General features: G+C 40.8%; 1 protein-coding gene across 4 annotated transcripts in view; it reads left to right on the top strand.

Moving 5' to 3' along the window:
* The window catches only part of LOC128753886 (regulatory-associated protein of mTOR), a 125,331-nt gene that overhangs the window by 83,492 nt on the left and 23,845 nt on the right, over positions 1-17,994 (top strand). For all 4 annotated transcript variants that reach the window (XM_053856050.1, XM_053856052.1, XM_053856051.1 and 1 more), the window contains exons 22-26: positions 7,804-7,922; positions 12,331-12,434; positions 13,296-13,473; positions 13,547-13,657; positions 17,108-17,213. In XM_053856050.1, coding sequence (XP_053712025.1) covers positions 7,804-7,922; positions 12,331-12,434; positions 13,296-13,473; positions 13,547-13,657; positions 17,108-17,213 — 618 coding nt within the window. The remainder of the gene's footprint in view (positions 1-7,803; positions 7,923-12,330; positions 12,435-13,295; positions 13,474-13,546; positions 13,658-17,107; positions 17,214-17,994) is intronic.

The raw sequence follows: 17,994 nt of genomic DNA on the forward strand, positions 1-17,994 counted from the left end.
TGATACAGTCTTGCCTCCCTGCTTTGCTGAGTCCCCAAAGTGCTTACTAGCCACAAAATTGAAAGTTACTTACAGTGCGTTTTGACAGTTCACTTTTGGAACAGGTGAAAGTGACGGAACCTTCATCTAAGTTGTTTTATTTCTTGGGCCACAGCTAAAGGGAAGTGGGACCATAAAAATGCTCTACGTGAAGGGAGACAACTCATTTTGATCGATCACAGCAAATCTTTCCTTCCTGCTTGTGCTCACACTCCAGTTTTGATCTCAGGGACATGCCCAAGAGGCTCATGGTGTGCGTAGTCCCATTCCTGTAAATACTATGTATTGATCACAGGCATGTGATCTTGTCTTTACCTTCTGATTTCTCCCGCCCGAGAAATTTCTCTTATAAGATTAAAATGTTCTCCTTCACTTTTCCCATCCTTGTTGAAACCATTCATCCTTGAAAGCTGCTGAAGCATGCTGGGTGTTATGTTACGATATTTATAATATATCAGGCAGGCAAAAATCCTTAGAGTACTGCTCACCTGGTAAGGTAAGATAAGGTAAGGTAGCTTTTATTCTCAATTCTGCCATATGCATTACATACAGTGGACCGTGCGGTGACATATGCAACATTAAACCATGTATAACATTAAGCCACCAATACAACATAAACAATAAAACAACATAAACAACAACAAAAACCTAAGTGTCGAGTTAATGATGGTGCAAGTTAACAACAAGAGTGCAAACAATTAAAGTCCAACTAGGAATGTAAGCGGTGGTTGAGAGTTCAGCTTCCTGGCGGTCTGGTGGATGAAGCTGTCCCTCAGTCTGCTGGTTCGGGCCCACGTCGCAGCCTCCTTCCTGTTGGTAGCAGATAGGTTGTATGATGAGTGTGTGGCGTCTTTCATTATCCTGACGGCTTTCCGGGTGCTGTAGATGTCCTGCAAGGACTGTTCTTACTGTGTGGTGGAGAGTCTTGCGACAGGATGAGGTGCAGGCTCCATACTACACAGTGATGAGGTGTTGCTGGTCCAGGAGAGATCGTCGGCAAAATGCACTCCCAGGAACTTAGTACTGCCCACCCCCCTCACTGCTGAGCCATTGATGCTCATGCCACAACAATTGTTCTTGTCCACATTCAGGGAGAGCTTGTTGTCAGCGCACCAGCAGGCAAGGCGGCTCACCTTGTTTCTGTATTTGGTCTCATAGGCGATGCTGATGAGACTCACCACAGTCGTGTCATCCGCAAACTTGATGAGGAGGTTGGAACTGTGCGCTGGGATGCAGACGTGGGTCTGTACGGTGAAGGGGAGTGGGCTCAGAACACATCCTCGTGGGGCCCATGTGTTCATGATGATGGTGCTGGATGTGTTGCTGCTGGATCAAACTGCCTGTGGTCTCCCTGTCAGGAAGTCCACCAGCCACTTGCATGTTGAGATGTTTATTTATGAGCTGTAAGGGGATGATGGTGTTGAATGCCGAACTGTAGTCTACAAACAGCATTCTGACATATGAGTCCTTGGTCATGGTGGGTGAGTGCAGAGTGGGGGGCGGTGGAGATGGCATTGTCCGTTGAGCGGTTGGGCTGATATGCAAACTGGAAGGGATCCAAAGAGAGGGGTATAGAGGACCTGCGGTGGCGATGACTTGTCGCTCGAGCACTTCATCGGGATGGGGGTCAGTATTATTGGACGCGACCAGGTATGTTGTCTGGGCCCGTGGCCTTCTGTGTGTCCAGGGTCAGCACCAGCACCGGGTTCACCGGTGACAGACTCTGTATACTCCTGGATGTCCGTGGTGGAGTCGTAGATGGCAGCTTGATTGAACATGCTCAGGTCTGTGGTGGCAAAACAGTCTTGGAGTGCTTCTCCTGCCCCCTCTGGCCACACAGCTACATTAGCATAACAATGGTCTGAGGCACCCTGTTGGGAGAGGGGAAGGGCCTTGTAGGCTCCTCTCTGGAAGGTAGATAGATAGATAGATAGATAGATAGATACTTTATTGATCTCCGAAGAGAAATTCACAGGTTTAGTCATTGTCTTAAATGTTGCTTCCTTGTGTTGGAAAGTTGATGTGTGGAAACACAGTTTTCGGGTTGGCATGGTTGATGAGTAAGGCATCTGGGTGGACTGTCTGCAGATACTGATGTGATGGTGCAGTTTGTTTAGTGTTTCACTTCTTCTTGTTGTGGTTAGGAGTTAATGACTTGATTCTGACATGCATGTTTCATGACAAACACTGTAAAAAGTGGCAAACTACAACATGTGCGCCTCAAAAGGAGCAAAGGAGATAAGTGGCCTGATCTGACTAATCTTTTTTTTTTTTCTTTCTTCACATTGTTTACACTGTATCCAACAGGGACTGCAGTATCTGGACACGCAACATGTTGCATGAAATTTTTTCACATCGACTTGTGTTTTGTGTCTTCACCCAGTGTAATGCAGAATTGTCATGAGTCGAATATTGCATTACGGCAAATTGTTTTACTTGGATTTTTTTCACTCTCACTGTATGCCAACAGCATACAAGACTTTGAACTTGTTTCTGCTCTTCAATACACTTAATAAATTAAAATTGCTTGTAATAAAGAGACAATATAAACATCCACCAAGTCAACCTATAAATACATTGTAGCAAGTTCTGAACTCAAGGTGACACCAAGCTCCAATAGGACTGTAACAACAGTGTAATTTATATAAATTAGGTGTGAATATTTGATTCATGGATAGCTGTGCTCAGACAGAAATGTCATAAAGTAGGCTCTGTTAAATTATCATTGACTCTCAACTATCAGTGAAAGGAGAGCGTGGTACAGTAGATTTGTGGATGGTCTCTGTCCAGGGACAGCAGACGTGTAAAAGCTGTTTTCTGATGTGTGAAGGACAGCAGGTCAGGTGGGGGCGCTGAGGCCAAACCTGCAAGCCGCTCGAGGTGATTAAAGTGCTTTTCCTAGTACTAACTGTGCTCAAACCCACACACCCATCTCTTTCAGGCCCACTCCTGACTGGCAGCTTGCTCCATGGTCCCTGACAGCCCCTTTGCTGTGCTATACTAGGAAAGCCATTAACTCCCCCACCTTTCCTTCCGCCACATGAAAAAGTAAAACTGGGGATTCCCTGTTTGTTTTGCTGCAGAAAGTCTTGTGGTCTCCCAGAGGCCGGGTCAGGTCTCAGCCTTTTTGTTTCACTGAACAAAATTTAAATGAGACAAGAAGGGAAATGGAAAAAGTAAATGGAGCTCAAAGGCTAGCAGGTTTCACTTGTCATTTCCATGAGTTCAAACACTCTTTATTGTCTTTCAGACCTTGTTTGTTTTCACTTCCTGCCTTTAAATATCTGTTTGTTCCATCTCAACTCAATTACACCTAAGTTTAGCAGGGTTTGAAAGGAAAACCTTGTACTTGTAGTCCCACAGCAATGCAGGTAGGATGCGTGTGAGCTATTGTCCTAGTCTTTTCCCAAGATAGTTTTCATCATTGAACAACGTCAAACGGTGTATGTGGAAAAAAAGGCTGATTTGGCATTTTTTGATCGTTGACCGCATATAAGCCAGGTGAGGACCACATGAGAAGGTGGTCTTAGAACCACTTTCTTCGTGCCGGGTGCTCCACTGATGCATTTGAATGTAGACTTCATTAATGTGTTCTTACCTCAAGTGGAGAAGTTTAAGTATCGTGGGGTCTTGTTCTCGAGTGAGGGCGTGAGAGACGTATGGTGAATCGCTGAGCAGGGGCGGTAATTGCAGTCACTCTACTGCACTGAGAGAGAGCTGAGCCAAAGGCAAGGCGCTCTATTTACCAATAAATCTTCATCCCGAACCTCAACTATGGACATGAGCTGTGGGTCATGACCGAAAGAACAAGATCCTGGATCCACACGGTCATTTCTTTAATCACCCCTGTGGGGATGTAGACAAGCTGATGTAGAATGCAGCTGCATAGCAGGTGGAAGTTTCTGTCATGTGTAAATGTCAGAGTTGGATATTTATTTTCTGACCATATGTGTCTGTTTTCATGGCAAACTGTCTTTTACAGGAGTTGAAGACTGACTATATATTGCCCAGAATTGGTCAGTAAAAGGTCATGCTAAACAGCACCATAATAATAATAATAATAATAATAATAATAATAATAATAATAATTATTAGTATTGTTATTATTATTATTATTATTATTATTATTATTATTATTATTATTATTATTATTATTATTATATATATTATCTGCAGTACTTAATAAACCAATTGTTAGTGGCTCTCCCTTAAGGCCCTTGGGTAAGATAAATATTTATTTCATATAAATTAAAAAAATAAGTATCAAATTTTTCTGTTCCGTATCAGTAGCTATGCTCTCAACTGAATAACGTTCCCTTTGGAAGCAGATCTGATCAGTTGCCTTGTTGCACTCCAGGTACTTGAAATTTAACCAAGAGAATTATTTATGTGATAAAAGAGGATATGAAAAGAATATCCTGTATGTGTGATGAAGGAGGATGCACAACATGGGTATGTCATTGGCCTATTGTGGAAACCCCTGACAGGAAATGCTGAAAGACGAAAGTCGTTTTATTTTTATTTTTTTAAATCGTGAATAGAAATTGTTTCATTTTATTATTTAAAAATATGAAGTTCAAATAGTGCGTTTTCTAAACTCATCTCAGGGTGTTATTTCACTGTCAGTAGAGCAACATTCGACAGGTAGTATTATGTCTCTCACATTACCTGTGTTGTAGTGCGACCGTTTTGAAGATCAGATGGGTCGTAACGTGGAGCTGCTTTCTAATGCCATGTGAGAAGTGTTTAAAAATTGTCCCCAAAAGGAATTGTCTTTCGGCCTTCAAATATTGAGTATATATTAAATGCCTGGGTCTTTTTTGAGCAGCCAAATCTCTGTGTGGTGTTAAAAATGCTTTATGCGATGTGGCAGACGTGAGCGGCCCATAAAGTAGTGAGGAATAGCTTCATTCACCCAACAGTTAATGTCTTTACTACTGTACATCCATTTTACCCCGTCAAACGACACAGCGAGTCACCCGAGGACAAGACAGTGGCGCAGCCCGTGACTAATGCCCACCACTACTGTCCCTTGTGTGGAGTAAGTGGTGGCGCTGCAGTGGTAATTTGTGTGCTGCTGTAATGTTGTGTGGCGTTTCAATGAGACAGAAAGTGTTTTCCACATTAATCACTGGCTTTTTTGCGGCGGCTGCTAGCCCGAGAGCTAACCATTGCTAATTACATTTGGTCCCAGAGGCAACAACCTAATCACCTCTTTAGCTCGCTGGCTAGAATTCCGCTCTGTTCTGCTTCCCTCACCAATCTCTCACCCTGTTCCTCAGACGCAGTGCATTCCTTGATGTGTGTTTGATAAAATTGTCCAAGTTTACATATGCATTTCTTCTGATTCTACTTTCCATGCACATCATTTAGCAACTGCATGGCAGCATCCACTTACTGTACTTACTGTCATGTTTTTGGCATCACACTGTTTGTAATATTCTCATCGTCGAAGAATTTCACTCAAATACCTTCTGTCTTTGAATGTTATAAACCAGATCCTTTTTGCCGCCACACGAAACCAACAAAAATCAGTTAGATTCTTATCGACCGCAAAAAAGAAATTCCTGTTCTAAGCTAAATTAATTTAAAAAAATCCTCATTGCAAATTTAAGTTACAAAAATGGGAAAGCCTGACCTTGAAATTTATAAACACAGTGTCTTTTTTTCACAAGTAGTACTGGACTTGGCGGCGAAACCAAACTGCATGTTCACCACAGCAGAGTTTGTATTAGTTATGACGGATGAATGGTACTCCACTAACAAGTATGAAACAGTATAAACCTCGGGATCCATTTCTGATTAATGTACCTGCATCATTGGCTTGAGTCCACAGATATACAAAAGATTTGATGTAAAGCTAGAGAACATGAGAAAAAATGCTCGTAATTTTTCCATTCGATTTTTTTTCACTTAGCATTTTTGTGTGGTATGTGTTAATTGATTGACGATGAATTGTTTGTTCATCCACCTCATTTACTTCCAATCCTCAAAATGGCTTTTACAATGACGATTCCCGTGAGCTACAAGATTAAGTCAGAGTATACTGTGTCCGTGAAGCAGGGCCTTCTGTATGTTGGGCACACGCACACCTACACCTGCGTCATCCAAATCCTCTTTATATGAAAGGTGAGCATGTGATGTGGCGGGTGAATCATATCCTTTTGATAAACAGTTTGAGCCTGATATTCATATTTGGTTGTGTCTCTCTGAATTTCTCAGTCATTTCCTAGGCATTTCTTCCAGCTCATCTGTATGTTTGCAGATGTTGAGGGAGGGACTGCAAGTTGACTCAGAAATAGGATGATGAGACTTTCCTGCTCCAAAGCTGACAGGTGTTCAAATCCAGATTGTGTGAAATGATTATCCAGCAGCTCTGTTGGACTCCCAGTCCAGGTGTTTGTAATGATGTTTGTCTGCAGGTACTAATTTGGATTATCTTGATTTTCATGTGTAATGACACAAAATTTCAGATGGGCACGGTTCCAGCTGTTTGATGATTGCTTTAGTGTGCATTTCAATGTCAGTCTGTTTGGGGGGGATTGGGCTGCAATTCTAGGCTCTGCCATTGTGTTTAAAACAATTTTGAGAAACATCTGGACCCTACGAAGTTAGTCACCAAGAGGCAAAAAATAGCTTCTTTCGATAAAAAAAAGCTGACAAATACAATAAGAAATAATTGCACCGAAATCCACTTCATATAACCCATTCATCACTGTGGATCTGATCAGGTGAAATTTGCTGCTCACCACTTCCAAAAAACGAGTATGTGAATGAAGGTGAATGAAACATATGGTTAACACAAGTATTGATTTGAGCTTACTCATATGAATACACATTGGTTTTTTTTACCTCTTTAATGACGTGTTTTGAGAACTGAGGAGATGTCCAATGTATTCAGGAGCCAGCGTGTCCCGGCTGTACCATGATGTCCCCCATAGGGCTTAATGTTAATGTTCATCTTTCTGTTTTTAATTATGTATGATTAACATGAATTCATAACGTATATTGTGTTGTCCATTTTTGTTAAATGTTTATTTTTTTCGTGCAAATTGTTTCGTTTTATGTTAATTTTTATTTTAAACTCCTCTAATACAATCTAATTACATTCAACTTTTTCTTCTCAGGTTGTCATAAAATAAGTTAGCTCGAGCACTAGAAATGACCTATAAGATCATAAGAACTCCCTTGCACTAAAATAAGGCATACGAGAGTCCAAGTCCAAGAGTTTTTGCTAAATTAATTAAAGTTAATTGTATTGTCTTGTTATCATCTTGTTAATGACTAAATACATGTAGGTTTGACCACATTGTATTAGTTTAGATGAGCCGATTCTAGCCCAGCCAAGTGTGGCTTAGCGTTTAGCCTAGCATTTATTCTGTTTACAACCGGCAAGTTTTGGTTGCACTGCTTGATACCAGCTGGAAAAATGCACTAGGAGCAATGAAAATATGTGTTGAAATGTATTTCGCCATGCCTTTTCCACCATAGATGTCTGTTGTTGCTGTGCACATTTTTTTCATATATTTGTGCCTTTTTCTGTTCTCATGTTTCTTTCCCTCAGGAATTGTTTTTCTTCCCCTGTTCACCCCACAGAATTTCCCTCCTTTGACACTGTTCCAACTCAGCTTTACTGTATTAAACACTTGATAATGGTCCCTGCCTTGGTATCACGTAATGAAGTGTGCGTCAATGCTCACTGTCCCATATCTCCTTGACTGTCTCTGCAGCAACTTTGCTTACTATTTCACGTGTGTTTTCTAGGCGTTTCCTTCAACAGTGTGTACACTCAGATCTGGAGAGTTCTGCTGCATCTCGCTGCTGATCCATTTCCTGAAGTGTCAGATCTGGCAATGAAGGTTCTCAACTGCATCGCTTACAAGGTACGTGCTGCCCATGTATATGTCGTACATGCAGTCATGTAGCACAATATCTGAGCTTCTTAAGATTTATATTCAGAAACTCAAAATGCAACCAACTTTTAAACCATGACGCAAACTTTGATGGTCTGTGGGTCTCTGACGTTTTGAAGTGAGATGTCATGTGAGCCATTAGCTCTATTACCTATGTGGTGCAGACAGTCTTTGTCTTCGAAGGACCAACAAGGAACACTTCATAATTCTGCTGTGAAGGTGTGTGGTGAAGTTAGAGGCACATCAGGTTTAAAAACAACTCGAAGTTGCACATTTGACTGGCTTCTTCGCTGTGAGTGTGTGTGGGAAGAGCAACTTGCTCAGATCAGTTTTGAGTGATGGACAAATCATCATCATGGGTACGTCAACAAAGATCTATAGTCTATTGGAAGAATGTGACCAAATCCATGGCGTCTCCTCATATTGGTAGATTGTCAACAAATTGGAATTGTTCATGATTCCATGTCCTTATATGGCCCACCTCTAGCTCTTAACAAATTAAGTGATGTTGGAACAGTTTAAACAGCGTGAAGCAGAATGCACCTGGGGCAAAACTCCATTACTTCACTCCTGCTATGTGCAGTATTTATGACTCACTTTAACCCAAAGTAGACGTAAATAAAGTGGAGCTGTGGTGCTCGCTGACAAAACACACTGTAACAGGAGCGCGAGACGGTTAAACGTCGCATGTCGTCGCAGCATGTGAGGGAACAGCACATTGAATGTTTTTGATTTGCAAACAGCATGTGTCCTTAAATTAATCCACCCTAATTTTATTTGCATGCAACTATTTTAACTACTAAACTGCTTTAGCTACTGAATTGCTATTTCAAAAGTCACATCATCCACCTTGCACTCTTCAGAACACTCCTCATTAGATAATATGCAGCACCAGCAACTGGTATGTGCACATCTATTCGCCAAATGCTGGTGCATGAATACAGTTAAAGATTGGTGTGTGCTGTTGGTTCAGGAGCCATATTAACAGCTGTGGGGAGCCCATATTTTCACCCTCAGGCACCAGTTACCACCCTGAGCCACAGCACACTCAGCTATACCCTATCTTAAATGCATTGCATTTAAAAAATGCATTTAAAAAGAAAATAATTAATGTGATATACAGAATTATTGCTGTTTACTAAAACTTTTTATTTTTTGCCTGCATTCATATAAAATAATGGAGCAAGACAATATCAAGATCCTTGTTGAGTTTGGCCAGTAACTGGAACTCGTTTCTATATACAGTAACACTATCTTACAGTGCTGCCAGATTTTTGTAAAATGATGCACAAGCGGTACAGAGTTTGAAAAATGTTCTCCTTTAATCCAGGAGTCCACTAGAGTCAGACAATACATGTACAATGTGAGACAGAGGGACACAATTGTGTGAAATAAAGCCTTTGAACTTGAAAGATGAGGCTGGCTGACTGAAACCTGCTCAAAACCATGGAGTGGAAATGTAAGATCGATTTGGTAGAGGTCTCCACTGATATGTTCCTCAGAAAATAAGTTCTGGTGACAAGCCAGGTCACCCCTATCCTATAGTTGCCTCCTGGTTTTCTGCTGTTCAGACCCACTACAATGAACTAATTTCATGAGGTGGCTCCTACTGTTGGTCAGCAGGGCGAAGAACAAAAGGCTGAGCACACTCTCTGGGAGTCCTGTGGTCAGTGTGATGGTCTTGGAGGTGTTTGAAATCATTTTCTCTGTTGCACAGTCAAACTTTATTCACCACATCAACCAAGGCTAAATTGTTGTAACAGTTCGGGCAACATTCAGGCCCTTTCATTCAGTCACGCTCATTTACAGGGCAGAATTCAATCACCACGAGCAAGGGCATCAAGTGAATCAAACCACTATAGTAAATAAATTTTAACGCAGTACTCAAGATTCTTGATCTGATTTGGAAGCCTCCTCTCCAAGTACACAAGGCCAAGTGGCTTGATCAAACCAAATAAACACTTTGTAAGACTCCCTTGAAGTGTCAGAAACTACGAATCTTATTGGCCCTTTCTTGTCAACTTGTCAAAAGTTTAATTTAAAATGATATTGGACCCCGACTGAACACATTAGTATGTATGTTAGCATAAAACGCTCTATGGTTTAAAATACTATATGGTTTAAAACTGCAACTCATTTTCCCAAATTGACCCTCACCCTTATCCCCAAGAACGAGGGAGGAGACAGCAGTGCCTTTATTCCCTGCATTACTGGAATCTCTGCCCAAAATTAATGGACTTGACTCTCTTGCAACCTCTTAAAAATGTAGAGTCATGATGATGAGGCACTCAGTGGATCATGGAGAGGAGGACTTCAACATTTGAAACATGAGACTGGATCAGGAAAGTTGGACTTGGACATTAGATGTGACAATGCCACACCTTGTTGAACAAAAAGACACCAATGAAGCTTGTACTTGGAACAGGGACCTTTCATACAGTATTTCCGGTGTGTGCTCGGAAACACGTCGGCTGCGTTCCACCAATCTTTTTAATTAGTGTTTTAAATGTCAAATGTTATTGATCTGTAATAGATCCTGTAAGGTTAGTGGCTAATTACTTTATTTTTAATTATAGAGCTAAATGGTTCTCATAAATTGATATTTGAAAGCAACCCTCAGGTGATAGGATCAATGAAGAAATCGTTGGGAGAAACAAACTACTGTTTTTCAGCGTTATTTCATCAACACTTTTAAGCCTAAATGTTCAATCCAAATAGCCGATTAAGTCTCTCTTGAGACCACCACTGGAAGGTTTGTGCTTTAGGTCAATTTAAGCAGGAAACAACGTAAATTGTAGAAGTTGTAATTTGCCTTTTTGCCTGCCCCTTTACCTTTGAGTGCGTTGATGTTGTCACCTGAAGTTTATTTCCCTCGTAAAATAATAAAAAATAAATTATGTACTTCACTGAGGCATTATGCATCACCAGCTGCGTGAGCATCCACTGATGCTCTCATTTGTTTGTGCAGTCGACTCACATTCTGGTAAATGACTGATTAGGAGCATCTACAGGTGCAAAGTGAAGCAACTGAGTGCACCAATTACCCTTCGTTTCCAGCTAATGTGGGAGTTTTTTTTCTCCGCTAGCTGGTGTGTACAGCCAGCAGCGGCTTGAGTATGATGTTTAGTTAGTGCTCCGAGTATGAATTATGCATGAATGTTGTGTCGTCGATGGTCTGATGATGGTCTGGCATGCTGGCGCTTTTTGGTTTAAGGTGATTTCATCCAGGAGCCTTCAAGCCTAGTGATAGTGATTTTCAAACCAGAAACACACCTAATGTGAATTATACTGACAGCTTGTTTTTGTTCATTGATACATTGAAAGAGCAATAGCGATGATGAAGATCACAACTATTAAACATGAATACAGTCCAGCTGTTTGTAACATTATTCGGGAAGGGATGTGGAAGACATGGTCTGGTCAAAGGTTATCACCATGGAAGTACAGCTCTGCTGCTGCTTGTCCTGCCGCTACGCTTGGCCCTTGATATTTCTTGATCAAATGGGCTTTGCCACAACCTCTTGAATTAGCTCTGGAGCTGCAGTGCCCAGCTGCTGACTCCCACTCACCACTGCCTACTGTTTCCACTCCTATCACCTCCTTTTGCAACTAAAAATGGTGCTGCTTTGCGACTTTTCTGTTTCAGATCATGCAAACTACGGTAGCTAAACAGGAAAAGTTGTGACTCTCATTCATTAATTCATATTCTGTGGGTCTGTGTTAGCATGTTGTGTTGCACAAGACGACGTGCACAGACTGAGAGACCTCATCATCTTCTTTCATACACTTTGTAGCAGCAGTTTTCTCATTAGCATAGAAATCAAATAAAAGACACTTCCAGCAATTAAAATGTTAGTCTTCTCGACTTCTAGATAACTAGATTTTGTTTGCACCTTTTTTCTCCCTCCATTGGTTTGCTATCTGTCGTCTCTGCTATTCATCAGCCATGCTCTGCTGTCTTTATTAAGTTTCTCCCTCTCCCGCTTGTAGCTATTAGACTACACACAATGAAGAGCGCTTGTATCACCGGTTAATGAGATGAAGTTGTTCCAGTAGTGGCAAACTTTATGAGCTTTCACGTTACATCTTTGTGTGTAAAAACAGCTTTTGCTCAGTTATAATGGGTTAAAACACTGTACTAGTAATCGATGACTGTCACAGTCAAGTTTGAGTCCAATATTCACTGTTTAGCTTGTTCATGATCTTCCTTATAAATGCTTTTTCATCTTTCCTCTCGACTATGGTGCTTTAATGAATGGATGTCTTGCGTTTGAGACAAATAATGGATTATGCCATCTTATTGAGGCTCAAATCTTTTTAGCGTATCACATTTAAATGCATTATTGTCTGTAAAGTGATGGAAACTTTTCTGTTCCAGGCTACAATGAACGCTCGGCCTCAGAGGATCACGGACTCTGGGTCTCTCACACAGTCAGCCCCTGCCAGTCCCACCAGCAAGGGCGCACACATCCATCAGGCTGGGTAGGAGCACATGGACTTGCCTGTCAATACTTCTGGAACTGTAACACATTCAATTTAAAACCTGATTCATTGCAAAGTGATGTTTAAAATTATGTTACTTTTATCTTGTATTTTTAAACAGCTGTAAGTTTGAGAGGAAAAAGGGGCTAAGTTGTGTATGTGGCTTTTTGTATGTTTTCAGTGTGACCAATATAACTTTGGTCCACTCAGTTGCCTCACTTTGAACCTGGAGATGCTCCTCATCATGAGTTTTCTTATGTGCATGTGAAATTCATCAGGTGATAAAAGCATTCAACACTAAATTAAATTCAACACTTCAAGCCAATTAGCTGGGAACAAGAGATGGCGTGTTGAGACTGCACGTGATGAGAAGCCCAAAATCTGCTCAAAATTCTCCCCTCAACAATGGACGGGATGCTGCAGGAAGCAACCTGAAGGGAAACAGATGGGGAGGTGGAGTCAAAATATGTCTCAGACAAAATATGCAAGGAACTACGAATGGAGCTTGGCAATGACTGCAAAAATATAAGACCTGGAGTATAATATGCTTAAACATGAATTTCAAAAGCTGTGGGAGAGAAACCTCTAGCTATGCTGTGCATGAGCATTGCACAGTAGCAACGATTGAGGCGAACTAGTCATCTTCTTTTTCATGACTCTTCATTTTACTCATGCCAAGAGAACAGTTTTTATACAACCATTTGTCTTGGAAAAGAAGCACACTGCACTTTCAGTGAGTGGCTATGATTGTAATTTCTTTTGTGTATGTATACATTTTGTGTATAAACATATGTAAATATTTTGTGACATTTGACATATAATTTGATCACCTCTCTTTTGATCACCTCTCTTTTTCTTCAGTGGCTCTCCTCCCATGCCAAGTGCTAGCAGCTCCAGTCTTACCAACGATGTACCCAAACCCTCTACCAGAGAGCAGACCGCCACACGTCCCCCCTACACTCCCACATTGGGAGGGCAGGCTCCCCACTCACATCAGTTCCCCAGGACACGCAAGATGTTTGACAAGGGACCTGAACAGGTATGACCTTTCCTCCATATTGGTATTCACTGTTTTCCTCTGATAATTGGTGTGTCTTTGTGTCTATGCGCAGGCAGCAGACGATGGCGATGAACCAGGGGGTCATCGGAACTATATAAGCGCTGCACTGCAAACCGGACTCTGTGACTGGAGCGCAAAGTACTTCGCTCAGCCCGTCATGAAGGTAGTAGCCGCTCAATACACAGCACTCGCTGTGAAGTAGTTATACAATGCTGCATATACCCCGAGCGGTCCACTTCAGTTTGCCATGGATAGTAACCCTTAATTTGAGATTCTACTACCAAAAGTGGGCCTTCCATCTTGTTTGGTTCATCTTGGCTTGGGATCCCAAAGGGTGCCGATACCCGTGAAACGCCCACACGCCACTTATTGCATGGCAGTGAGGGAGGGAAGTTGAGTTGTACTCATCAGTACAACAGTACAGTAAAGTGTGTCACGAGCTCGAACGTGCATCTGCACAATTGCGATCGAGATCCTATTCAGATCCAGCAAAGCAGTGTGTGTTTGCAGCTTACGCGGGCAGTGAATCTAATATGAATTTGTGAATACTTTTACAGCCAAAATACATGTTAATTTAGTGTTTCTCCCAAACCACTGTGGCGAATTATCACTTGAACATACGGGCACGTCAAGATGATCCTCTAAGTCTTCATTAACGTGTGCATTGGTGATCGTCTCCCGTCATTTGTGACCTAGTTTGTCCACACTCACATGATCAAGCACAAAAGGTTGTTCTGGAGTCCTCCTGGACTCCTGTTTCATGTTTAATCGCGCTGTTCTTCTTTCGGACGACTTGTAACTTCTGTTAGCACGTGAATATGCTTCCGAGAGATTTAATGTTCTTTACATGGGGTCAAGGATGAAGTAGTCATGTAAGGACACGAGCAGTAGTTTAGAAAAGATTAAAAGGCAAAGCAGGAAGTCCTCTCGCACGCAGCAGGGAGCCGGGACAGTTGACAGTGCAAGAGACTTCCTGCTGCTTTAACAAGATGGCTCTGCTGAATAATTGAGTTTCACAAGTTCTATAAGTCTACATCCTCTCCAGTGGAATGATCTGGTGCTTTGACTGTGCATTTGAGTTTTATCAGATTAAATCAAGCCTTTTCTCGGCTAATGTACTGAAAGTCGATTATGTCTGAATTTTATCCATTTTGAAGAGGTAGGTACGTGATCCTAACAGAACCAGGTTTGGACCGTCTTATCTTTCTTGAATTCAAAACGTTCTCAAAAAGTAAAATCAAATGATTCCTTTTTTCATGATTATTATTATTTAATCCAGTGACTTTTTCATCATCCCCCTATTATTAACACACAGAAATCTATTGTTTTTGTGACACAAATGATCCGCAGCACTGTATTGTAAAGGTGCCCATGTGACAGATTTGATTGATGATGAGATCGAGTCTCATAGTCTGACAGAATGTGATGTCAAGGTTTGTTTGAGACTTCTGCTGTTAGTTCCTTCTTGTTCTTGTTGTTTTTGTTAATATTCAAGCATCGTACTACATTTCTGTTTGTCAAGAATCACAGTTGAATTTATAAAAGTAGTGTCTAACACAATGGTCCATTGTAAGGTGTTGTTGTGTTGGAGGAGTGGCAAAGATAGCAAGATCTGGAATAAAGAGAAATGTGACAGCAACAAAGAACAAGAAGAGGCAGAAGAGTGATTGTTTGAATCTTCTGACACATTTCAACCATGTTATATGACATTTGCGTCACCATTATTTCACGTGGATTCTTAGTTGATGCATTGCGTACAACTCAGACAATAGTTCTACTGACATGATACAGAGACTGGAGAAGGAGCACAGTGCAGAACAGTTATAATTTTGAGCATCAGAGTAAAGTGTTGATTGGGTGAAAGAAACTATATATTCTGCCACATTGGCAAAATTTTGAGTGCTGCTATAAAACTAGCTTCATTACAACTCACGGCATCTGTGTGAGTTTTAACGTCTGTGAATGGGTTATCATATTGCCGTGTCAGCAGTGGCTTGGAACATGTGTGTTTGGCTGTGGCAGGTTTCATTAAAAAAAAAAAAAACATGAATCGCTGTCTGCAATCTGTGTACGCAATATGGACCAAACACAACAAATAACAGCTGCTCTTAAACCCAAATTTAAAACTGGTTTCCTAGAATCCTCTCCCAAAACATTAGGTTGGTGAAACAAAGACAAAAGTGCAGCAATGAATGTTGTTTTCATATTGGTACCCACAACACATAGACCAATGTGTTGCACCGACATTGAGGCATGTCCCAGTGGCATCGTCATTGTTTTACTGGAAAAAGAAAAAGGTATAACTATTAATGAGCTCATTACTATATATATATATATTATATAGTCATATATACTATATGACTTAATTATTGTGTTATTGGCAGTAATATATAGTGGTAATGGTGACACTTTAGATTGGGGGAACACATATTAACTATTAATTGAATAATTACTTGTTTATTTAAGGTTATTACTTGGTAATTACGGTGTTGTTTGGAGTGAAGTCCTGACCAGACCTTAATAAACAATCTATAAAATAAAATATAAAATAATCCCTTGGATGGCGTAATGGTGAAAAAGGTCCACTTCATCATTGTGTGTCACGAATAATACATGATATATGTGTCATCATATGAACCCAGTGCAGAGATCCAGTCATCAGGACCAGCTGTATCAGCTGGTTCTTACCTTTGCCAATAATACTGAAGCATGCGGACACACTTATTCCCACTTGACGGAATAATTTAGCCGTGGTCTGACGGCTTGATCTATCGCTCTTTAAGCAGGAATTCAAATGCCACACAAACAGTGAAGCACTGTGTCGATGTGCCTTGTGTGTTTGTTGTTTTGTATTCAGCAGACATTGCAGGACTCACTTTTGAAAAGTGCTTAGTAAGCAAATACTGACAACTAGATGACACCAACACTCACGCCTCTAGATTTATACAGTTGCTGTCTTCCCTCACTGTGATCTCCATTAAATATTCATGGAGGGAGGAAAGTTCAAGGTTTTTTTCATGTCTTTTGTGCCATTTGTGCTTTGTGTTTGTTCACAATTCTCAGTTTATGGTTAGTAATTGCCAAGATGGGTAAAATGCAGCCATGAATCTATGTTTGATGTCGCAGCTCCTGACATGGGCAGCTGATTTGAAAGGGAATATTTCAGGGTTAAGATATCAATTACTACTCAGAAGGTATAAGATTATGACCACCTTCTATTGTTGCCCCTATCTTATTTTTCCTGCTTGACTTTTTATTTACGTTCTCTGTGCTGTGCAGAAACAGAATTATGACTCATTTTTATACATTTTATTGGTCATGTCATTTTAGCTTATGTTGTGTTCATGTTGTAAGTAGTAAGGGAGGGAGAGAGACTGAGAGAGTGAAGGAGACACGGTCTTGTAGCATGAGATAGTGGCTATACTAGTGGAGGAGAGACAGTTGAAGAAAACGGCTAGAGCAAAAGGAAATTCAGACATGGATTTTGGCTAAATTATGCTCATCCAGAGGTAGAAATCATCATTTTAAATGTGGAAATACTAAAAATGGTGGTTGTTTAGCTTTGCATCAACTGTTTTGTCCATATTTTTAACTAATGATTTGCATCTTTCAGATGCCAGAAGAACATGACTTGGAGAGCCAGGTGAGAATGGAGCGGCAGTGGAGGTTCCTGAGAAACGCTCGAGTAAGGAGGCAGAGCAGGACTATCACACAAAGAGGTTTGTTGCACATACATACACTCATGCAATGGCCGTATTAAAAATGTTATTTTAGAAATGCACTGATATGGCTCGATTTCCCACTTATTTTGTTATCTTGGTATAACATCTTTCGCTCATGACAACATAATTGTTTTTCATGATCGCAACATGTTGTCATAGAGATGATCATTTTGCTTATTTGCTTATTAAGTTTGTTTGTGAGCACATTTTTCACACAACGCACCATGCACACTGCCTCACACACATACAATTTCTCCTCAAAATAATCCAGACAGAATATACAGTAGCACGGACAAATCGTGTTGCACTGGAAACAGGTTCAACTGTGGTTTGTTGAAATATTAAAGTTATTTTGCATAGAGCTGTTCAGGAAACTCAGCTAGAAACGTATACCTAGCAATGATTACTGTCTATCACTGTCTCAGCTATTTGTTGGTGGACATGCCCAAATGTTACATCAAAATGTCTGAGAACGACTTCAGAAAAGAAAATGACCATTAAAGAAAAAAGTCGCATATTTCAAATCTGCCATCAGGGTCACGTTGACTGGCATCTGCCGTGCACACATTTAGGCGCACCATGGCCTTCAGATATATCGTGGCTGGATTCTTTAAAGAGACATGCTGAAAGTGTCTTCACACCTTTACAATAAATTTCTCCCAGGGCTGAGGTCAACTGGCACATAAAGGTCAAGTATATGAACTACATTTTCTTTTTTTAAAGATAACTTTACTTTTTAAAACTCTTGAAAACACATTTACACATGTCTGTACATGGC

Source organism: Synchiropus splendidus, chromosome 2, assembly GCF_027744825.2.
Source record: "Synchiropus splendidus isolate RoL2022-P1 chromosome 2, RoL_Sspl_1.0, whole genome shotgun sequence".
NCBI classification, from domain to species: Eukaryota; Metazoa; Chordata; class Actinopteri; order Syngnathiformes; family Callionymidae; genus Synchiropus; species Synchiropus splendidus.